Source organism: Carya illinoinensis, chromosome 14 (assembly GCF_018687715.1).
Source record: "Carya illinoinensis cultivar Pawnee chromosome 14, C.illinoinensisPawnee_v1, whole genome shotgun sequence".
NCBI classification, from domain to species: domain Eukaryota; kingdom Viridiplantae; phylum Streptophyta; class Magnoliopsida; order Fagales; family Juglandaceae; genus Carya; species Carya illinoinensis.
The window spans coordinates 7,647,453-7,672,615 of NC_056765.1; the positions used below are offsets into that span (position 1 = coordinate 7,647,453).

Consider the following 25,163-nt stretch of genomic DNA (forward strand, 5'->3'; position numbering starts at 1 on the left):
AAAGTGAAGCCTTACATTAATATGTTTTGATCTTTCATGAAAAACTTGGTTTTTTGCTAAGTGCAGTGTGCTTTGATTGTCACAGTGTACTGTGATATTACCATTAAAAATATTTAACTCACTAGCAATTCCTTTTAGCCATATGGCCTCTTTAATGGCTTCTGTGAATGCTATATATTCAGCTTCTATGGTGGACAAAGCCACTGCAGATTGTAAGTGTGATTTCCAGCTAACAGCTCCCCCAAAAACAATAAATACATAACCAGTTAATGATTTCCTAGTGTCTATGCTCCCTGCAAAATTAGAGTCTACAAAACTAGCCAATTCACAACCCTTTTCAACATTTTTTCCAAAACTAAGACCCAAGTTAGTAGTGCCTACTAGGTACCTTAACACCCATTTGATAGCTTGCCAATGGGGTTTGCCAAGGTTACCCATAAACCTGCTAACTATGCTAACTGCATAGGTCTGACCAGGCCTGGAGCAAACCATCGCATACATTATACTTCCAATCATGCTAGCATAAGGAATTTGTTGCATAAAGCTAATATCCAAGTCTGTTTTAAGAGCCTGATCTAAAGACAATTTGAAATGCTGTCCTAATGGTAAAACCCATACCAAATCTATTGAGAATTTTAGAAATGTAATTTTTCTGAGATAAATATAGCATTCTAGCACTTCTATCTCTTTCAATTTCCATTCCTAAAATTTTCTTAGCAGGGCCCAGTTTCTTCATTTCAAATTCTGATTTCAACATGCTTTTAACTTGATCAATTAAAACAGTGTCTTTACAAGCTATCAACATGTCATCAGTATACAAAAGGAGATAAACAAATATTCCTTTTTCTTCCTTGTAACAGACACAACTATCATAGCAGCTTCTTTTAAAATTATTGTTAATCATGTGTGTATCAAATCTTTTATACCACTGCCTGGGTGATTGTTTAAGACCATATAAAGATTTTTTAAGAAGACACACTTGATTACTTTTAATTTTACTAGTAAAACCTTCAAGAGGCTGCATATAAATTTATTCTTCAAGTTCTCCATGCAGAAAAGCAGTTTTAACATCTAATTGTTCCAGATGCAAGTTTTCAAAAGCTGTATAAGCTAGCGGTAGCCTAATTGAGTTATGTTTAACCACATGAGAGAATATCTCATTGAAATCAATTCTTTCTCTCTGTGTAAAATATTTGGCTACAAGTCTAGCCTTATACCTAGTCCCTTCTACCCCTGGTATGCCTTCCTTTTTCTTATAGATCCACTTGGATCCAATGAGTTTTACCCTCTTAGGTTTAGGTACTAACACCCAGGTTTTATTTTTATTAAGAGATTTCATTTCCTCATGCATAGCAAGAATCCATTTTGGGGAATCCTTGCTAGTTACTGCCTCTTTATAGGTTCTAGGTTCTTGGTAAACCACTTCATCAGCTACTGTTAGGGCAAAGATAGTGAGTTTTGCTTGCCCATACCTTATAGTTGGTTTTATAACTCTCTTTTGCCTATCTCTTATTAGGTTATAGGAGTTAGCACCACCTTGATTAGTGTCCCCTGAGTCTTCTTCCTCAGGTTTGCTACTTTCCCCAATTTCAGGTTCAGATTGGGCACTTACTTGCTCCACCTCAATCTGAGATCCCCTTGGGGACTGGTCAGTTTTAGGATCACCCTTTTCCTCCTGTAGCTGAGCCATTGTGACTCATTGAAGGTCACATCCCTGCTCACAATGTAGTTATACCTACCAGGTTCATCTACCCAAAGTTTGTCGCCCTTAACTCCTTTAGGATACCCTATAAAGATGCACTTGAGTGTCCTAGGTTCCAACTTGTCAGTTTTTGAGTGTGCATAATCAACACACCCAAAAATTCTTAGGTAGTCATAGCTGGGAGGTTTCCCACACCACAACTCGTGTGGAGTTTTAAACTTTATGGCAGATAATGGGCATCTATTTATGAGATGTACAGCAGTAGTGGCAGCCTCTGCCCAAAATGTTTTGGGCAGCTCTGAATTTGACAACATACACCTTACCCTTTCTAAGATGGTTCTGTTCATCCTTTCATCTAAGCCATTCTGTTGGGGTGTTTCCCTCACTGTCTTATGTCTAAGAATTCATTCTTTTTGACAGTACATATTAAACTCATTAGACAGAAACTCTAGACCATTATTTGTCCTAAGTATCTTGAGTTTTCTACCTACTTGGTTTTCCATTAGAGTCTTCCACTCCTTGAATTTTTCAAAAGTGTCACTCTTATTTTTAAGGATGTATATCCTGACCTTTCTAGAGTAATCATCCACTGAGGAGAGAAAATAACTCCCTCCACTATGTGAATTCACTCTTACTGGTCCCCATAGGTCAGAATGAACATAATCTAGGGTTTGTTTAGTGTTGTGGGTTGCTGACTTAAAACTAACCCTCTTAACCTTTCCATAGATACAATCTTCACAGAAGGTAAGTTGCCTAGGTTTTGGTCACTCAGCAGCTATTGTTTTTGTAGTTCTAAAAGTTCCCCTTAACTTACATGTCCAAACCTCCTATGCCATAGTACAGCTTTGTTTTCTACTATGTTTTGAGTTGGGAATGCTTCCTCAACTACTGTTTTCCCAAGTAGTGTATACAACCCATTTTTAATTACCCCTTTCATAATGACTAGAGAGCCTTTAGTAACTTTAAGAATCCCTCCCTCAGATTTAAAGGTGTAGCCTGCCAGATCAAGCATATCAAGAGAAATTAAATTTCTCTTTAGTTCATGTATGAACTTGACATCCCTCAAAACCTTTTCAATCCCATCATGCAGTTTGAGTCTCACTGACCCTATTCCCATGACTTTACAGGACTTATTATTTCCTAAAATTACTTGCCCCCCATCCAACTTTGTGAATGTCTCAAACCAATCTCTAATTGGACACATGTGAAAGGAACAACTAGAGTCCATTATCCACTGTGTTTTGGAATCAACCTCACTCACAGTAAGTACCTCGGCACTCTCATACCCCTCTAAGACCATAGAGGCATCCCCTGTCTCTTTGGTCTTGTTCCCAAGATTTTCTTTCCTATCAGGGCAGTCTTTCTTAAAGTGCCCTTCCTTGTGACAGTGAAAACATTTGAATTGTTTTCCCTTTGACTTAGACCTAGATTTCTTATTCTCATTCTTGCCCCTTTTCTCTATTTTTTCTGTTCTACCCCTTATAGACAAGCCTTCCCCATGATTCTGTTTGGTGTCTCCTCTATGTTGTAGTTCACTAGTGTGAAGTACAAATTATACTTCATCAAGAGTCAAAGAATCTCTACCATACATCATGGTTTCTTTTAGACTTAGGTATTATGAGTCCAAGGAACTCATCAGGAGGATGGCTTGATCCTCATTCTCCACCTTAATGTCTATGTTTGCTAAATCTAATATGATCTTGTTGAACTCATCAAGGTGCTGTCCTATTGGTGTTCCAGGGGTTATCGTGAAGGTATACAATTCGATTTTCTTGTGTAGTCTGTTAGCTAGGGATTTGGTCATGTACAAATTTTCTAATTTTAGCCATATGCTTGCAGCAGTACCCTCATTGGCTACCTCTCTCAGGACTTTATTCCCAAGAGAGAGGATTAAGGCACTATGAGCCTTTTGGAGGATATCCATGTGGACAGCTCCTTTTTCTTCCTCTTTAGAGGAAGAGCCCTTTTCTTTCTCACCAAGGAGGGCATCTTGCAGTCCATGTTGGACTAGCAATGCCCTCATTTTTATTCTCCATAAGCCAAAATCATTTTCACCAGTAAACTTTTCTATATCAAACCTTATAGTCCCCATGAACCTAGGCTCTTGATACCAGTTGTAATAAAACACTCAGTTTAATAGTTATAAATCCTTATGTTATTATGAAAGAAATACTCTATGCTTTAGTTCATAAAACCTTGTCTGTTTGCTAGAAATAAAACCTCTCTGTTTTAGAGCCAAACAGAAACCCAAGAATCACAATAACCAGAGTTTGATATCAACCACAACCTTAGACATGACAGTATACCAAGATATGACCAGATTACCAATATACAGCAAGATATCGAACAATATGATGCACAAATCAACAAGATAATGAACAGCTATCAAAGAAATCACAAGAATCAAATATAAGCGATAAAAAAATATGAAAGCAAGGAAAGAACACACCGATATACCTGTCGACCCTAATGGTCTACATCCACTGTAGGAATGGGCCTCAGAGATCTTTATTGATAAATCAACACATCACAGAGAAGCCTCAAGATATAGAGTTACAAAACCCTCTAAAAAATCACAAAGAAATCGCACATATTTCGTCTCTCAAGAGCAAACTCTAGAAAAAATCCTAAATTGCCCCCTCTCCGTCTCTCTCTCTCTCTCTCTCTCTCTCTCTCTCTCTCTCTCTCTCTCTCTCTCTCTCTCTCTCTCTCTCTCTCTCTCTCTCTGCCGATACAAACGACTTCACACCCTTAGGGTTACATCGCATAAGAGGTACATATAAGGTACAACAGATTGTAACACGTGTAGCAAATCCAGCGACTAAGCATATCTCTTCAGATTCAAGTCACAAACTCTTCACGTGCCTGTTAAATCTGTCTTAATAGTTTCAAGGAACCAGATCATGCCACATGTTCAACATCCCTTTAATCACACAATAAAATTCATTATTAATTAAAGGCTGCAAATAAACTATATTGACATACATATTACAACCATGAACCTACGACAATTTGAAATCTAGAGTGTTTGTAGAGTGGTAACATGTTGGAGACCGGACTCTAGAGACACCAATTTTGGAATTCCTTTAAATTGCAAAGATTGGAGGCTCTTAAGGCCTTGCAATTGGATCTCATCCTCATTATTGTTTCCTATATCAAGCTCCAAACAATTTTCAAGCACCAATTCTTGAAGTGCAGTGAGATATCGAATACCTTGGGAGAGTCTCTAATCCATTACACCGACTTATTCACAAAGACTCAAGGGAAACGAGGTTTCGTAGCCCCTCCTCAAGGTGAATTTGTAGATCTGATATCTCGTATAGTTATAGATGCTTGAATTTTGAGGTTGAGCTTTCTAGTGTACCCATATTCATCATCATTGCCTGTTGCACTAGCTTCCAGTTGACATTCCATAGGTTCAACTCTTCTTCAAGACACAGAAACATCGGCAAGGAAGACAACAAAGAGCAAAACTCGACTGACAGTTTTGAAAGGCAAGGAAATGAAAGGAGTAAACGAAGTTCCCTCCTCCACCACCCTTTAAGATTAGGGCAATCAAAGAGATAGAGTTCCTTTAGGGATGGGAAGAATGCTATTGGTGCCAATAAAGAAAAAGAAGAAGAAGAAGAAGAAGAAGAGTCATTACTATCACCACTATCTAATGATATGTACTATATATTGGTGAAGAAGTTCATAGAAAGACGCTTAAGTGAAGCGAAGGCAGTTGATAATGGCGGAAAACTTTGTAGTTTATTACACTACAATAATTTAAGTTCAATAAGATTTGTGAGTGACAAAAGCCAACTAGGAAATCTCACTACTTGTAGCCTCTTAAGGCAAGTTTTCTAAGATTGTGGTGCGGTTGCAAGCCTTCCAATTTCATTTCATCGATGACAATGTCTGTATCCTTGATATATGTATGATATTTGGCATGCCATGTTAATTCTAGAGCACAAACATGTTATTTCTCTTTTAAATTTGCAGCCTTGTAATCGAATCCAGCAACACCATCCTTCGTTCCAAATTGCCAATCACTAAATTCTATTTTAGGCAGTTTAATCCATTTAATTTGTTTAGTCCACCACTATGCATGTTGGGGAAGCTGAGGAGACCACAAATTTTGATAATGACCAAAGATTAGTCAATTGTCCCAATCCACAAGTGATATAAGTCAGATTAAAGCATCCACCAATATCAAGATGCCTGAGGTTGACTAATCTTTTAAACTCTCGCGGCCATTCTTCAAGTGAACTACAACCATCGAGTATTAATGTCTGCAAATTTTGCAATCTAGTTACAGAATCCGACAGCTTTTTCATACCGTATATTTCAGAAAGATCAAGATATGTTATATGCTTCAGCTTACAAAAATGATTTGATGTTAAGAAATAACATGGGATTCTATGCAAGTCTATTGCGCGCAACGACTTGAGACTTGAATAAATTGCATCATATTCTAACCTGTTCGAAAGCTTGTAGCCACTTGATAATAGAAATGTTTGTATCCCACTTGCTCTGAATACTGAAGTTAAGAGAGAGGAAAAATCCCCAAAGTAACCAGCTGGTACATGCTGGGTTCTCTTGTCAACTTTGTCTACTTTATACTCTAATTTGGCGACTAAGGGTCCTGCCACTGAGATAGCAAGATCAAGCAAGAGATCATGCATTTTGCAGCTAGTGACGTCACCCAATCAATCTATTTAAGCTTCTTGAAAGAATGATCTCCAAAGTAAATCCATGAAGTATTCCTAACCAACATCTTCAAGGCATTGATTTAGGTCTGATAACTTGATATATCCTTGTGATATCCAAAGATTAATCAATATTGATTTAACGATCTCATGATCTTTTGGAAATAAACTGCAATAAGCAAACCACTGTTTCAAATGTGGTCGAAGTTGATTATAACTCAACTTAAGAGTTGGTAATATGTCATTTTCATTTTGAGATATTCTTGAAAGCTCATTATCCTTAAAAGACAACCACTTTGTTTCTGGGTTTCTCAAGTACAATAGCCTTCCAATCGTCTTGATGGCAAGAGGAACACCTGCACACTTTTCAACAATCTCATTTCTGTCTGACACGATTCCTAAATTTTCTAATTGATCATTTCCAAATGCCTTTTGTTTAAATAGAGATCATGAATAATGTTTGTCTAGACCCTCTAATAGATATGGTTTACCTCCTGTGTGCATTATCTTGGCAACCATTTTACTGCGTGTGGTTACTAATATTTTGCTACATCTAGCACCACCCATTAGCAGTTGTTTCAACTTAAACCATTCTTTAAGATCCTCATTCCACACATCATCCAAGACAAGTAAGTGTTTTTTACCATCGATTTCTTTTAGAAGAAAACTGATCAATGTACTCATTTCAACATCTTTTGGTTTCTTGTTTGTTGTAGATTCCAAGATTTTTCCACCTATTTATTTTTTACATCAAAAACACACACCCACATTTTTAGTTGAAAACCTTTTTCGATTGTCTCGTGATTGAATGTGAGCTGAGCTAATGTTGTCTTTCCCAATCCTCCAATTCCAACAATAGGATGAATTGAAACATTCTCTTCATCGTTGGATTCCATCAAAAGTTCAATAACTACCTTTTGACTAACATCTCTACCGATAACTTCTTCGGCATGCACAAAAAAATGAGTATTATCTCTCCTCTCCTATTCCGTACTGGTATCTCTATATGGCATTCCTTTAAGTGAAATTTCTTAATGTTCGCAAGCGCATCTAACTTGGACTCGTTTTAAGGAAATATGCAATCTAATTTGATTTGGAAAAGAAGATGCTTACCTTTTTTGCCTTCTTACCTCGAGTCATGATTTCTTGTTGTGGAACTTCACTGGATAAATCATTCAACAAGTCATCTGCTTCTTAAAAAGCATCTGCTGGATTTTTGAGCCACAATTTAATTGCGTTGTTTGAGCTTTTCAAGATCTTTTGCACTCCAGAGAAGCCCTAACGTTTTCACAGCCCTGACACCCAAATGCTTAATGATTCCCGTAGCAAGGCCATAGAGAAGACCTTCTGCCATTTCTTGATGGTAAATGGAGAAGCGAATTAGAAGACTGTGTAAAAGTTGTGTGGTCATTGTGATTGTACTTCGATATTGATCTATTTATTCTTGTCATCTTTCGATACCAATGGATTCCCATCTCAACTTCACAAGTGGGAAAAAAGCAGAAACTGGTGGTTTGAGAACTAACCTTTGTCCTTTCAGCATCAATGTTCCCTTTTTCGCTTTGCTATCCATTATTTTATTTTGCACTCTATCCATTTAGCAGCACTTGAAGCTTTTTCTCGATCGCTTTGTGTTTTACTTTTCCTTTTGTTCTTTCACTTTAATTTCGACCATCACTCCACGTTTATTCTTTTTGTTGATTTCTCGATAGAATCATGATCAAGTCAAAGAAAAATAGTCATATCTGTTAGAACTTAGAAGTCATGATTTCATTGATTTGATTCAAATCATGCCAGGAAAGATATTGATTTGATTTAAAAGAAAAAAAATATAAAACTTGAATATTAAGAATTGATGAAAAACATGATTTGATTAAAAAAATATATAAAATTTAAATATCACGAATTAAATCTTATCATTTAAATAATTTAAGTCGTGCATTTTACATACTAATTTGTAAACAAAGTAACTCAACATTTAAATGAAGAAAATTTCTATTTATAACCCAATATGTAAGACACATAATCCATACCGATGAGATGCCAAGACTTAATTTACAAAATAAATTTAAAATTTAAATCTCTTACAAATTAAGTCTTGCCATGTCATTGACATTGAAGGAATTGTCGAAATTGTCAACATAATCTATCTTTTGTATTATATATTGGTATTCATCTTATATGCATGTGATTTATTATTATAATTAAGCTTCTTATGTTACTATGAATAGTTAAATAAACAGTTCTCTCAAATACTTTGTTTCTCAACATTGTACGCCTTGCTAGAATAATTTCAAATATGGGCTTCTTTTGATTGCATGTTTTATAAAAACGGATTAGATATAAATAGCTCACAATGGTACTTTGGTTAAACCCATTAAGTTGAGTGATCATTTGGGATTTATTGCACCTTAGTAATATAGGATTATATCCTATTTAAATGTGGTAAATTACGTATGTAGGCCTAAAAGTTTAAGAGTTTTATTTTGGAGATTTCTTAAACCCATTGGGATTTGAGTTCTTAATGGGAGGACTCCAAAAGGTTTCAATATATATGGCTAGGTCCCCTCACCTCTCCATACGTCCATTAGTTTGCCCCAATGAGAACTAATATTTTGAAGGAGCAAGGAGATGAAGATTTAGTCTACATTTCTTGACAATGAATTCTGCAGGTAAACTGCTTTCCGTCTATTGAGATTCTATTTTCTAGCATGCTTCCTATTTTTACATTTGGTATCAGAGCTACCATGGTAGGATTAGAATATGTTGAATAAAAAGGGTGTTCGTGAGTTTGTAATTTCAGTTTTGTTTTCTTATACAAACCAAATACTCAAAATTCTTTTTGTTGAAACTCGCTTATTGTAAATCTTGAAAACGTCGGGGCTTTTGTTTCTCTCAATCTCCTTGTTCTTTTGATATATTTATCGGGCGTTATAGTTGTGTTTTATGGATTCAATTTTTTTTAAAATTTTTCGGAACCCTTTTATTGAAAATAAAATCGAATTCCATAAACGATTGATCAAATTCATCAAAAGTATATCAAAATATTTTCTGGGATGTTTATTTGTTTTAGATACTCCAACTTCATTGCTTGTTGCGGGTTTTGAGTTTTACAAAACTAGGGTTCATACCCATTTCAAAGTTTGATTAATCTACATCAAACATGGATACCCATTGTTTTAAAACACCATATATGTGTTTTTCGGGTACTCAATATTATTTCCCCTAAATAAATTTTATTTTTTGACTCAAAAATTGCAAGAAATTGAGAAAAACCCATTTGAAAACCCATTGACTTGGTAAGCAAACCCTCGACCTTTTTTCTGACCCGGCTGGAGGTTGAAGATGAATTCTCCTCCAGCCAAGATGTTGCCCACGCGCATCAGGTGGCGCGTGTAGCTATAGTGACAATGTTTTTTACTCCCTTCTTTTTTCCAGTATTTATTTACTCGTCCAATTAAATTTTTATATATTTTTTAGAAAATTTTTGTACCATTATAAGACACTGTTTTATAATTTTGAATATTATTTACACATTTTTTGAAGGGCTACAGTGTACTAAATATTATGATAAATTTTCTAGTGAATATTCAATGTCTTATAAAATCTATGCATATATGTACTCTCTCTAAGCATGTATGTGGATGTATATTAATTTTGTAACTTCTTATAAGCATTCTTTTGTAAATATATGCTTTTCAAGTTCATATTTAATTTTAGACATATCTCTTCTCTTATGCTTGATCTATTTATACTGTTTGTGTCATTCAATCACATTTGAACTCTGACTTTGATTGTGTCAAGTTGATGATTATAATTGCTATTTTGTGATTGATTTTTTATGGGCATTATGACTATCCTTATTTTCCCATTAAGAGAAATCTTTTGAAATATTAGTGGGTGGTAGCCGCCAAAGTGGCACACTCATTGATATTTATTTATAAAAAAAAGGATATCTCTGTTTTCTAATTTATTGCATATAATATTTTTCCCAAAGGTGTTGTTGTGTGTGATATTTTAGAAAATGGTGATAAGTAGTTAATGAGATTGCATTAGTCAAATTTTCTCATGCCTAAAGGTGATGGTATTTCGAAAACTGATATAATTTTATTAATTTGCTTCATGATATGTTTTAAAAGTACCTTATAGCATGTTGTTTAGTCAGCCCAAATGTGACTTTACAATGATGCACCAAGACTCTTACCGTAATGAAGCTCATATGGTTTTGAGCTTAATTACTGATTGTCTAATTAATAGCCCATATTAGTTAGATGGATATGTTATCATCCATTGACTGCATGCATTATGTTTGGATGATAATTAAATAAAATGTATTATTTTATGTTTCCACAGTTTTGAGTGCCTCCTTTATTTCAAGTCAATTATCTGCTATTGAAATTTTGACTGGAAATAATTAGGTGAGATGGAAACGAGATGTAGAAATAGCACTTGATCTTTTGGGTTTGGATTTTACCTTGGAGGAGTAGCCTTCAAAACCTACTGATAAGAGCACTGCTGAATATGCGGCCGAGTATCAAAAGTGGGATAGGGAAAACATGCTTTGTTTAAAGATTATCTAACGATCGATATTTGATTCCATTATGGGAGCTATTCTGGACAATGACAATGCTAAAAAAATTTTGGATGCCATAGGACAAAGGTTTGTTGAATTCGATAAAACTGAAATTGGAGACCTGATGGATAGATTGATGAGCATGAAATATGATGGTTCAAGTGGAGTTGTGGAGTACATTATGAAAATGATTCATATATCCTTTACGTTAGAAGCTCTTAAAATTTTCATTGCAGAGCCTTTTCTAGTTTATCATGTTCTCAATAGCCTTCCTAGTCAATTTAATAAGCTAAAGGTTGCTTATAATACTAGGCGGGATAAATGAGATTTAAATGATTTAATTGTAGTATGTGCCCAAGAGGAGTATATGATGCATCGTGAGACTGTTGAAACTGTGCAATTGACTTTTCAGCCACAACATAACAAGGTGTCTTCTCATAATCATAAGTCTAAGTTCTATAAAGGTAATAAATCACACCACAATCAGGACAATAAAAGGTTTGGAGGTCAGACTTCTGGTGGTCCTAAAGAAACTATAATGAAAAATGATCAATGTAAGTTTTGTAAAAAGAAGGTTCATTGGCAAAATGATTGTTTTAAGTTTAAGGCTTGGCTAGAGAAGAAGAAGAAGAAGAACTTGGTAGGTACCTCCTTGGCCTTAGTTTGCTTTGAGTCTTCTTTAGTAGATGTACCTTTAAATTCTTGGTGGATAGACTCAAGTGCAAGTATTCATATTGCAAATTCCTTACAGGGGTTCATAAGCAAACGAGGGCTAAGTGAGAATGAAATGAGCTTGTGCGTTGGGAATGAAGTTCAAGTGAAGGTCGAGTTTATAGGAGTAGTAAAGTTATCTTTGGATTCTAGTTTTTCTCTTGTTTTGGAGAATACAGTTTTTGTACCGACAATGAGATGGAATTTAATTTCTATATCAAAACTTGATGATTCTGATTTTTCCTTTAAGTTTGGTAATATAAAGGTTGAATTGTTTTATGATTCTCGTTTGGTTGGAAATGGTCTCTTATGTGATGGTTAATATAGAATGTCTTTGACTTCTTTTGGTGAAGTCTCTTGTGTTACCAATATAGTGAAGAAAAGGTCTTCAATTCATGAATCATCTTCTATGTTGTGGCACAAGAGATTAGGGTACATTTCAAAGGAAAGAAGGGAGAGATTAATAAAAGTTGAGATACTTTCATCCCTAGATTTTTTAGTTTTTAACACCTGTGTGGACTGTATAATAGGCAAGCTGACTAAATCCACAAAAAAGGGTTCTACTAGGAGCGACGGCATTTTGGACTTAATACATACCGACATTAGTGGACCTTTATCTTCTACCATATGTGAAAACAAGTACTTTATAACTTTTATTGATGATTTCTCACACTATGGATATGTTTATTTGATTAATGATAAATCTCTTGATCTTGAGAAATTTAAGATATTCAAAATGGAAGTAGAGAAACAATGTGAAAAAAGTATTAAAGTTGTAAGATCTGACCGTGGTGGTGAGTATTATGGGAAATATGATGAATCTGGTCAAAACATAGGCCATTTTGTAAAATTTTTACAAGGATGTGGAATAGTGCCTCAATACACTATGCCTGGGACACCCAAGCAGAATGGTGTTTCTTAAAGATGAAATCGGACTCTAAAGGATATGGTTAGGAGTATGATGAGTAGAACAAATTTGCCAGAATATTTATGGGATGAAGCTTTGAAAACTGCTCTGTACATTTTAAACAGGGTTCCCAGTAAAGCTGTTTCAAAAATTTATTTTCAATTGTGGACAGGTCGTAAGTTAAGTTTGGCTCATTTCAGAGTTTGGAGATGTCTAGCTGAGGTTATGATTTATAATCCTCTTGAAAAGAAATTAGACCAAAATCTACTCCTGGTTATTTTATTGGGTACCTAGATAGATCAAAATGATATAAGTTCTATTGTCCTAATTGTGGCTCCAGAATTGTTGAGTCCATTACTGCTAAATTTTTGGAGAATGATGTTGGTGACAGTGGGAGTTCTATATTGAAGAAACCTTTTGTTAAATCTAATCCAGTTATTGTTCCAATTCCTGTTATACAAGAAAGAGTTGTTTCTCAACCAATTGAAATTGTTAGTGAAGAACTTGGGCAATAAGAAGAAATTCCAACAGTGATTGAATCAGTTTCTGAGCCACAAGTCATAAGATCACAAAGGGAAAGAAGATCTATTTTGCCAAATGATTACATTGTCTATTTATTAGAGAGTGATTTTAATATTGGGTATATAGTTGATAGTGTTACTTTTAAGCAAGCCTTGACATGTCTTGAGTCAGATAAATGGTTAAGTGCTATAGAACTTGACATGTCTATGAAAAAGAATAAAGTATGGGAACTTGTTGAACTTCCTCCAAATACTAAGGCTATTGACAACAAGTGGATTTTCAAAAATAAATTAGACTCAAAAGGGAATGTTGAATGAAAGAAGGCAAAATTAGTTGCAAAAGGGTTTACTCAGCTAGAGGGCATTGATTATAATGAAACTTTTTCACCAGTTTCTTCAAAGGATTCTTTTAGAATTGTCATGGCACTTGTGGCACACTATGATTTGGAGATTCACCAGATGGATGTGAAGACGGCTTTTTTGAATGAAGATCTTTATGAAAAGGTTTATATTAGACAATCTGAAGGTTTTATTGTGAAGGAAAAAGAAAACTGGGTGTGTAAGCTAAATAAATCCTTATATTGCTTGAAGCAAGCATCTCGACAGTGGTATTTGAAGTTTGATGAGGTTGTAACTTCTCTTGGTTTTGTTGAAAATACAATTGACCAGTGCATATATCGAAAGACCAGTGGAAGAAACTTTATTTTTCTTATTCTGTATGTTGATGATATTTTGCTTGCTAGCAATGACTCGGGATTACTTCATAAAATGAAGAAAATGTTATTTGCTAATTTTGAGATGAAAGATCTTGGAGAAGCTTCTTTTGTGCTTGGCATTGAAATATGTTGTGATAGAGCTCATAGTTTGTTGGGACTTTCTCCGAAAGCTTATATACGGAGTGTGCTACAAATGTTTGAAATGTAGAATTGTGCACTTGGTGATGTACCCATCATAAAAGGAGATAAGTTTAACAAAACTCAATGTCCTAGAAATGAGCTCGAAAGGAAATCTGTGAAGAATATTCCATATGCTAGTGCTGTGGGGAGTTTGATGTATGTTCAAGTTTGCACTATATCAGATATTGCCTATGCAGTTAGTGTTCTTAGTAGGTTTCAGTCGAATCCAGGGAAAGAGCATTGGAAAGCAGCTAAGAAAGTTATGAGATACTTGAAAAAGACTAAAGGATACATGTTCACTTTCTAGCATTCAAATCACCTTGAGGTGGTAGGCTACTCAGATTCTGATTTTGCTGGATGTTAAGATGATTTGAAATCAACTTTAGGTTATGTTTTTATGCTGGTTGGGGGTGCTATTTTTTAGAAAAGTGTTACAAACTTTGGTGGCATATTCTACTATGCAAGCTGAATTTGTGGCGTGTTATGGAGCTACTATCCAAGCTGTTTGGTTAAGAAATTTTATTTTTAGACTGAAAGTTGTTGATTCCATCTTGAGGCCAATTACTATTTATTGTGATAATAGCGCAGCGGTGCTCTTTTCAAAGAATAATAAGAGTTCTAGTGGGTCCAAGCAAATTGACATCAAGTATTTGGTGGTTAGAGACAGAGTGAAATAAGGATTGACAAAGATAGAGCATATAAATACAGAAGCGATGATTGTAGATCCTTTGACTGAGGGACTCGCTCCTAAAGGTTTTAAAACACATGTTGCTAATATGGGTATTGTGGAAACTTTTGATGTTTTTGGTCAGTAGGAATTACTTATGTAAAAAGAACTACGTTTTGGCTTAATCCCTTTACAGGGTACGTAGGCAACCCATATGTTTTTTGGGTTAAGCTTCTTTGAATAATAATATATATCTCCCCTATCCATAAACTATGTTTTGAGCATGCATCTGGCTTATGTCTTTGATTATGATATATATATATATTTTTTAAATCTCGAGATACTATGGATAAAGACTTAAGATGAGTCTCTTTTAGAGACATGTGGCTTCTTTTTGAATTATTATGAGGACTGATATGAATTAGCACAGCTTTTGATCACATTGGTGCTAAGTTCATACTACATACTACCACATTGGTCGGAGGATGAGGATCCATGTCGATGAGGATATTAGCATTTGTAGCTGTGGAGTGGTTTTACATCGTTTAAATGGTATAACGACTTCCATGTTCGATATTGATATTCTTGTTGGACCAGATCGTGTTTTCTAAGGTGCTATCATTTGAGCTATTTTTTGTGTGGCCACCTATGTGGTCTAATCCGAGAGTTATTTTCAAAACAATTCTTTTTTGCAATCAATGTTCGCCCAAGTGAGAGAATGTTAGAATAATTTCAAATATGAGTTTCTTTTGATTGCATGTTTTATAAAAACAAGTTAGATATAAATATCTTATAATGGTACTTTACTTACCCATTAAGTTGAGTGCTCATTTGAGATTTACTGCACCTTAGTAATATGAGATTATATCCTCTTTAAATATGGTATATTGTGTATGTAGGCCTGGAAGCTTAAGGGTTTTATTATGAAAATTTCTTAAACCCATTGAGATTTGAGTCTTTAATGGAAGAACTCCAAAAGGTTTCCATAATATGGCTAGGTCCCCTCTCCTCCCCTTAGTTTGCCCAATTGAGAACTAATATTTTGGAAGAGCAAGGAGAGGAAGATTTAGTCTGCATTTCTTAACAATGACTTCCGCAGGTACGCTGCTCTCCATCTATTGAGATTGTCTTTTCTAGCATGCTTCCTGTTTTCACATTTATCAGCGACTTAAAAGGATTGTATTTCATGGGAGAAGTACGTGATACAAGATATTGTTTCATATGCAAACTATCGAACGGAGAAACCAGCATTATAGAGGGAGGTAAAGGGACTATGAATCGGAGGGATTGAAGAAATCTGCAAATATGAAGTAATATCATTCAAGAAATCTTGTGCCCTGTGGAATTCGAATACAGCATTTGCATCAAGTATGGATAGATTTCCTGTTCATGATCATATCGAACAATGCAAAGTGAAGATAATTCTTGGAGGTATCTATGAATTCAACACACCACAAATCTTGGGAACAGAACTAAGAGAAAAATATTCGAATTGCAAATTCATGTTCTGATGAATTTGAAATTTCTTAAACTTGGGTAGGCAAATGTTGTTACTCCCACCAGCAGGAATCAACACTCTTATCATTTTGTATCTCCATCGTTATTTTTGTCACAAGCATTTATATGAATCTTTGAAGCAAACCAAAAAGATTTTCCTCCATTTTTTAGTTGGAAATCCTTTCTTTTCTGTACAACATCCAACTGCAAAATCCTTGATGGCAAATGACGTTCATGGAATGCAGTAATACAGAAGTCTCAAACACTTGGTTGCATCATCATGTTGTAGTCATCATCTTCATATATGCTCCACCATGTGAACCAAATCTTTCCTGCAAGCTTGGACATATGAGGTACACTCGAGAGAATTGTATGTTTTATAGAATTAGTAATCTGGAAAGAACCACAAGCATAATCCAATTACCGTAAGATTTGTCATGCTAACAGCAATGCAAGCACTCACGAAATTGAAGTGGTTGATTCACAGATATTGGTGGCATATCCTGGGAAAGTGAGTCACCAAGCATCAGTTAGGGTAAAACTCCATTAGAAATATTATGGAACATCAATACCACAAGAAATTGGATTGTATATATTTTGAAAGTACTGAAGATAAGAAAAGTCGCCAATTGGTTTTACAAGCAAAACAACTGCGATGAGATAAAACGAGCAATTAATTAGATATGCAATATTTCAATGTGAACCCATGCTTCATAATGAGTCAAAAATCTCAAAGAGTGCTAGGGAAGATGTTACATGCCTATCTCGTTTTCCTCTTTATCTGTTCATATTTAAAAAATATATACAAATCTGTCTTCTAGCAATGCTAGCTAAGATGTTACTTGCCTATCTCTTCAGTCATCTAAAACTGCGCAAACAACTTCGACAGTACCTTGGAAGGAATAAAAGATGAAAAGGAAAATGCAATATCATGGCTAGAAGCAAATGCCATTGGAAGAAGCATAAACTGCAAATCTCAAATTTTATAAATACAATTGGATGGAGTGGAAACAATCCATTTTATCAAGTGTGCTAAAACAAGTAACAAAACAGTTGTCTTCATCCAATAACAGTCAGCTGATCTTTACCTTTGCATAAGACTATTGAGAGAAATAGAAAGAAATTGGACAATTTGCTTTTAAAAGCAACTGAACCTCCACCATAAGTTAATGAAACATTAACATCTCTTGATTTCTCAACCTAATAAGATGTTGTGTTATACCACAATCAAGGTCACAAATTACCAACAGTCACCCAGCATAACCCCTGCACCTTTCCACAAAGGTTGTCACTTCCATTATCACCTCTGCAAGAGGTAAAAATGGAATCCCTCGCATTTTCCTAGCAACAAAACAAGACCAAGTTTAACAAAGAATTGTGCAATTACCGTTCGATTCTCAGTAGATTCATGAAGTAGTACAAATCAAGTGTAAGATGTAACAGCCACAACATTGGGAATAACGACCACGCAGAACTCAATCATCGAATATACCTAATGATATTCCCACGCAACTGCAGCAATGGAATTTCATCAAGGTAATAATAAAAAAAAAAAAAAAAGTTTATTTTGGGATTTAAATACTTACATCTAATTATCTTCAAAGAGTGATGGCCGCAGTTTGCAGCCATGGGCACGCACCCTTTGTACCGGCAACTCATGGAAATCATTTTAGATACCCATCCTTGACAACGACACCCTTAGCTTGACCCCTCTCCTCCTCCTCGATTTCTCAACGACATTTTTGCCTCCGTCCAGATCACTCCCTTCCGCCCTTTTCTCCTAAATTTTCTCTTTTTTTTTTTTTTTTTTTTTTTTTTTTTTTTTTTTTTTTTCCTTTCACCTTCTTGTTAAACAGTGTAATGAACAGTAAAAAAATATGCGAGAAGTGAGAAAAGTTAAATAAAAATATTATAAATGATATTATTTTTATTTTAAAATTTAAAAAATTCACATTATTTTTTATATTTTGTTTGAAAGTTATTTAAGAATATTAAACTGATTTAAAAACCAAACAGTTGTTTTCATCCAATAATAGTCACCATCTTTCCCTTCGCATAAGTTTATTGAGAGAAATAGAAAGAAATTGGACAATTTGCATTTAAAAGCAATTGAGCATCCACCATAAATTCCAGAAAATCAACTCGCAAAGATGCTTTGCCATGCGACAATCAAGGTCACAAATACCAACAGTCGCCCAACTTTGGAAGAGATAAAAATGGAAGAATAATACTCTTTCATTTTGGTTTTTCTCATTTTAACCATTCATATATTTAATTTTTTTTAAGTATTTTTTTATTTATTGATTAAGAAAATGACTATTAGTATATTATATTTTTTTATTTTTTAAAAATGTTTAAACATATTCAAAAATTGTTTGAAAAAAAAAAAGTACAATTTACATTAGAGGCATAACAAGTAAACAAATTGAGGGGTATAATAGCACTACCCAAAATGGAATCTCTCGCATTTTTCTAGCGACCAAACAAGACTAAATTTAACAAAGAATAGAGCAATTACCGTCTAATTCTCAGCGGATTCATGAAGTAGTACGAATCAAGTGTAAGCTCTAACAGCCATAACATCGGTAACAACGACCATGCAGAACTCAAACGTCAAAGACACCAGATGATATTCCCACGCAACTGCAGCAATGAAATTTCATCAGGATATATAATAAAAAAAAGTTTATTTTGTGATTATATTACTTACGCCTAATTGTCTTCAGACGGTGACTGCTGCAGTTTGGGGCCATGGGAACCCTTTTTTTTGGACAACTCAAGGAAATCATTTTAGATGTCCATCAAGACGCCCTTAACTTGACCCCTCTCCTCCTCCTCGATTTCTCAACAACCTTTTTGCCTCCGTCCAGATCACTCCCTTCCTCCCTCTCCCCCTTCACTAGTCTTCTTTCACCTTCTTGTTGAACAGTGTAATTATTAGTAACAAATGTGCGAGGAGTCCTTTTTTTATCCGTATTTTTGGCCGTACCTGTGGCATGACTCTTTTCCTAATAGATGTGAAGAATATCGTAAGTGATGAAACTTCATCTTCTGTGAATAGGAAGAAGAAATCAGGAAGAAGAAAATTACCACTGAATTGTTGACTTCGGAATTAGGATAATTATGATAAGCATTGAACCTCTTTGTAACGTTCTTCACTTCTTCCTGCAACTAAAATTTTAAGAACGAAGAAATTCCATGAGATAAAATCCTCAAACAGAGAGAGAGAGAGAGAGAGAGGCGAAGAATTAAAAATTTTAAAGTACTACGAGGCATTAAGATGAAGTGGCGAGTTAAATACCTCGGAGGGCCGATCCAGGTCCAATTTATCGATGTGTTTAATCTTGGACCAATCCTCTCCCGTCTCGGGCTCGCACCTGGCAACAATTTGGGACACTGCTTTCTAATTGTCAACACTTTCAAAGACTTCAACAAACGCATTTCTTTGGGCAGCGAAATCAAACTAGGACAATTAGAAATTTCGAACTGTTGAAGCGATGTCCATTTGCAAATCCAAACTGGTAAGGCCCTCAGCATGCAACAACTCGAAATCTGGAACTTATGTAGAGTGGTAACATGTTGAAGACCTAACGGCAGATGCACCAATTTTGGAAGCCCAACGAAATCCAGAGACAGGAGGCTCTTAAGGCCTTGCCATCCCATTCCAGCCTCATCATGGCAGCCTAGATCAAGCTTATCACAATGATTAATCTCCAGCTCTTGAAGTCCAGTGAGATATTGTATACCTTGAGACAAAGACTTTAATCTATGGCAGTGGAAAATCTGCAGAGACACAAGAGAAGTCAGGTTTTGCAGTCCCTTCTCTGGGAGAATCTGTAGATCTTCTATCCTACGTAGTCGTAGACGCTTCAATTTTGAGAGAGGAACGAATGAAGAAGAGGCAAATATAGACATATTCATCAACGTCTGTTGCATTGGCTTCCAGCTGGCATTAGACAGGACTAACTCTTTTTCAAGATGTGGAAACATCGGCATGGAATCCAGAACAGTGCAACCCGCGACAGATAGCTCTGAAAGGCAAGGAAATAATGAAGCGAGTAAAGGCTCTTTCCTCCACCACCCCTTGAGATTAGGGCAATAATAGACTTGAAGTTCCTCCAAGGATGGGAAGATTTTCAACCCATGCCCAAAAATGGTATAATCTCTATCTGACATAATGTACTCACTATCGTCCATAATGTACTCAATATCGTCCAAGTATTTAAGAAACAGACGCTTAAGAGAGGGCAGTTTACTCAATGGTGGCAAATGTTTCAGTTTTTCACACTTCGATAATTGAAATTCAACAAGATTTGAGAGTGACGAAAGCCAACTGGGAAACTCCGCACCTTTGTAACCTATTAATTCAAGCCTTCTAAGATTGGGGGGAGGTTTAAAGCCTTTCAATTTTATTTCAGCATCGGCATCATCTCTCAACCCAAACGAATCATCCCAATATAATTTTAGAGAGCGAATCTTTTGTTTCGCCTTCAAATTTGCAGCCTTGTAATCTTTAGCATCATCTTTCCCACATCCCAAATTTCTAATCTGTAAATCTCCTCTTAGGTAATTTAGTCCATTTAATTCATTCAGTCCAGCACTATGCATGTTGAGATCAGAATCCAGGGGGGATACCAGGAAGTCTGATAATGACCGAAGTTTAGTCAATTGCCCCAATCCACGTGGCATATAAGTGAGTTTCCAACATCCATTGATGTCAAGAAGCCTGAGGTTGAATAATCTTGAAAAGTCTCTGGGCCATTCTTCAAGCCAATGACAATTGCACAATTTTAACGTCTGCAAATTCTGCAAGCTGGTTATAGAATCTGGTAACTTTTTCATCGAGTACATTCCAGAAAGATCAAGATATCTTAAACTATTTAACTTCCAAAACGAGCTTGACGGTAAAATTACTGTATCTCTACCCTGAAATTTCAATGCGCGCAACGTTTTGAAGCTTGAAATAAATGCATCACATTCGAATTCTGTCATGCCCCAAGGCTCACAGATACTGTCACTTGCTGAAAGAATTAATGTTCGTAGGGGATTGAAGGGAATATTGAAATGACGAGTGCCCCTATGAGGAGTGCCCCATATATGACGAGTGCCCATCTTAAGTCTCACTGCAATAAAGATAGCAAGATCATACATGAGGTCATTCATTTTGAAGCTAGTGACTTCACCCGACCAATCTGTTGTGACTTTTTCAAAGAAAAATCTCGAAATTAAATCCACGAAGTATTCATGACCAGCATCTTCAAGGCATTCATCTTCATTTGACGGCTTTATAAATCCTTGTGCTATCCAAAGATTAATCAATGTTGATTTATCAATCTCGTAATTCTTAGGAAATAAACTAGTATAAGCAAAACATAGTTTCAAATGCCCCGGAAGTTGATCGTAAATCAACTTTAGAGTTGCTATGCTGGCTTCTTCATTTAGACGTATTCTTGAAAGTTCATTATTCACAAAAGGCAACAACTTTGTTTCTGAATTTTTGAAATACGATAATCTTCCAATTGTTCTTATGATGAGAGGGACACCTTCACATTTTCTCACAATCTCCTTAATTCCAATATTCACAATTCCCTTATTGTTTGGCTCTTGGCCATTTTTAAACGCCATCCGTTTAAATAAATACCATGAGTGACGTTCATCTAAACCTCTCAAGTAATATGGTTTAACTGTGCACATAGTAGTAATATCAGCAACCAGCTCTTCACTACGTGTAGTTACTAAAATTTTGCTGCCTCTTGCACCATCCTGTAGATAGTGTAGAACTCGTCGCAAGTCAAACCAACTTTCAGGATCCATGATGCGCAAATTATCCAAGACAAGTAGGTACTTCTTACCATAAATTTCTTTTCTAATATCGTCAAGCAAGAGATCCATTTTAACATAAAATGGTACTTTCTTATTTCTGGCAGATTCGAGGATTTTTCTAACGATTGCTTTTTCCATATCTACCTCATCATGAGAGACACACACATGCACCCACATTTTTAGCAGAAAATATTTTTGGATTTTCTCGTGATTGAATGCGAACTGAGCTAGTGTTGTCTTTCCCATACCTCTGATTCCAACAATCGGAAGTATTGAAACTTTGTCCTCAACGTTGGAGTCCATTAAAAGTTCAACAACTGCCTTTTTATCCTCATCTCTACCAATAAGTAGTTCTTCGGGACAAAAAGCATTATTATCCCTCTCCCAATTAATCTCTTCTACCGGTATCTTTCCATGGCGCTCAAAATGAAACTTCCTCAGGTCGTTTGCAATGTGATCTAAATCATTTAGAACAGTCTTAATCTTAAGACCCATTCTACGGTTAAATACAAGTTGATTCGATTTGGAAAAGAAGATGCACACCTGTTTTGCCTTCATATTTCGGGTCATGAGTTCTTTCCAAAGAGCTTTGTTCGATAAATCATCCAGCAAGCCGTCCACTTCATATAAGATATCTGTTAGCATCCGGAGCAAGCCACTGATTTCAAGGTCTCCGGCTTGTTTCTCCTCGGCATCCAGAAGCACAGGTTGTAATTCTAAAACAATAATGTTCTTCAGCTTTTCAAAATCTTCGACACAGGACCATAATAATCCCAACTTTTTCGCCGTCCACGCGTTCAAATGCTCAATGATTCCAGGAACAAGAATGGAGGGAAAAAATTCTGCCATTTCTTAGATGTTTAGTGTGCCAATGACTGATAAAAGATTATATCTTTTCATTTTCTAGAGCGGAAAAGTTAAAAGGACAAAGGAAGAACAAAACAAAATAGAAAAGCAGGGGAAACACGATAAGATATTTCCCGCAAAGGGTGGGTCTACACCCACCGTTGGGGGCTCCCGGAGCTCCCGCTAAGCAAATTTTTTTATTTTTTTATTTTTAAATATCATTTTTTTAATATTTTTAAAAAGGAATTTACAATATTATTAATTAATATTTTTTTAATCACTAAATCAAAATAAAAATTAGAGCGAGAGCACGGATCCCCAGCGATCCCTAGCTTTTACCTTCCCCACAAATCAAATCATAGAAGCAGTAGATACTGAAAAGATTCGCACATAATGGATGGTGACTTGATCTCCACTTATACCGTATAATTGATGGGTTGATGGGTAGTGATAGGTTACCACTGTATTACTACCGATCTATCATTCAAGTGTATTTTAAATTTTTTATTTTTATTTTATTTTTTTAAATATTTTTTTAATATCTTTAATCATTAAAAAAATTTAAAAAAATATATAATTTTACTAATATTTAATTTTTTAATAATTAAGTAAAATAAAAAAAATCAAATACAAAAAAAATAATAGATAAGTTGTAATTAAACAGTAAGAGTATCATTTTCCATAATTGATTACATTTGTGAAAAGCCAGTGTCCGAAATATTGAAAGGACCGTACCAGATCCACCGCGCTGGTGACTGGTGTTACCCTTCATATAAAGGACAATGAATTCATCACCGACTATTCTACCGTTTATTATTTTTTACTTTAATTCAAAAATGATTGTCCTAAGTTTAAAGTACAATAAAAAATTATTTAATACACAGTTATAAACCAATTGTAATATAGTTAGAATTATATCATTTTCTTAGTATAAATAGAGATTCTTTTTGGTTGTGTTTTTTACATATATTTTTTTAATATTTTTAAATTTTCTTTTTAAAAAATTTACAATATCATTAAAAAATACTTTTTTAATTATTTACTAAGTTAAAAAAAAAAAAAAAAAACTTTCGGGATACTTTTTGAGTCCCAAATTTGAGACCCAAAGTATTTTTATTCAAAGAAATGTGCTATTTTGGTTAGTAGAAATTAAATTAAATTATTTTATCTTATATAATTATTATAATATAAATTTTTACGTAAAACATAATAAGTAATTCAATTATTTTAAATTTTAAAACAAAATTAATATTAAAAAGTTATATTATAAAAATATTTATTTAATTTTTAATAAAATATTTTATCTTATTTTATTTAAACTGTATAACTAAATGAAACTTAAAGTCTAAAATAAAGTCATCCTCGCGTAGTTAAAGAATTTGCCAAAAAATGAAGTTTGGTCCTACTGAGTTGTTTTTGTATTTCTCTTCTGGAGTTTAATTAGCTTATACATATCCAAATTTCTACTTTCTCTATAATGATATATGGATTTTGTGGATAAGCCGAAAAGAAAAATTAAATATTAATTTTATAAAAAAATAATAATACATTTTCGAAATATTAAGGCTTTTTATTAGGCATCTCCGAAATATAATAAAGTTGTGTTTGTTCTTGGACAGTCGAACCAAGTTTGTGACATTGGCTGTATATTGAGAAAAATATTTATAGTAGTGGTGGCCGGCACGTTGTGCGACTTTGCAGATTGAGGATGCAGCTTACAGATGGATAATCTTGAAGTGGTGGTGACAATGTTGCAAAATTGGATTAGAAGCGGTGAACTGAGGCACAAGTTGCAGTGACAATTAGATACTTAATAGGATTTTAAAGGGCAATACGAATTGTTAAAAAGAAATAATAATAATTTGAGACATACAGTTATCGATCTTTTGAATTAAAATACTTGCTTTAAGTGTTGAACTTTCGACAATATTTATATTATATAAAAAAGTGAGATCCTGAAGTTTTTTCTTTAAATAATTATCTATTCCGTACCATCTTATCCAAACTTAACATGACGAGAGCTGAATTAATTGAATTGTCGTAGTCCCTTAGATCAGTTACATCCGGTGTCTTAAAAGTACCGAATTTTCTATAATTTGAGGTTAATTATATGGTTTTAATCAAAATATTTTCTACATCTAGATTTCTATATTAGGAAAAAAGTTTAAAAAATAAATAGTAATTCTTCATATTTAAAAAAATACTATTTATTCCCTAAACCATTTTGTATCAATATTTTATTCTAATACATAAAATAAATTATTCTTTTAATCATCAACATTTTCTATCATACTCATGTTTGTTATAGTTTTAAATAATAATTTAAATA

General features: G+C 34.6%; 1 protein-coding gene across 11 annotated transcripts; it reads right to left on the minus strand.

The window, feature by feature from the left end:
• Positions 1 to 15,955: 15,955 nt before the first annotated feature.
• LOC122294064 (putative disease resistance protein RGA4) lies at positions 15,956 to 22,929 on the minus strand. 11 transcript variants are annotated; one of them, XR_006237471.1, is made up of 7 exons: positions 22,532 to 22,674; positions 19,467 to 22,446; positions 19,256 to 19,336; positions 18,876 to 19,173; positions 18,684 to 18,808; positions 16,590 to 17,506; positions 15,956 to 16,497 (listed from the first exon to the last, which is right to left on the minus strand). XR_006237471.1 is itself a non-coding variant. In XM_043102521.1 (2 exons), the coding sequence occupies exons 1-2, from the start codon at positions 22,835 to 22,837 to the stop codon at positions 19,321 to 19,323; spliced, it is 3,387 nt and encodes a 1,128-aa protein (XP_042958455.1). In that variant the 5' UTR covers positions 22,838 to 22,929; the 3' UTR covers positions 19,255 to 19,320. The 11 variants fall into 11 exon arrangements, 1 of the variants encoding a protein (XP_042958455.1); XR_006237468.1 differs by having other exon boundaries at positions 16,590 to 16,668; positions 19,467 to 22,928; XR_006237470.1 differs by having other exon boundaries at positions 15,956 to 16,504; positions 16,590 to 16,668; positions 19,467 to 22,928.
• Between the last annotated feature and the right edge of the window lie 2,234 nt (positions 22,930 to 25,163).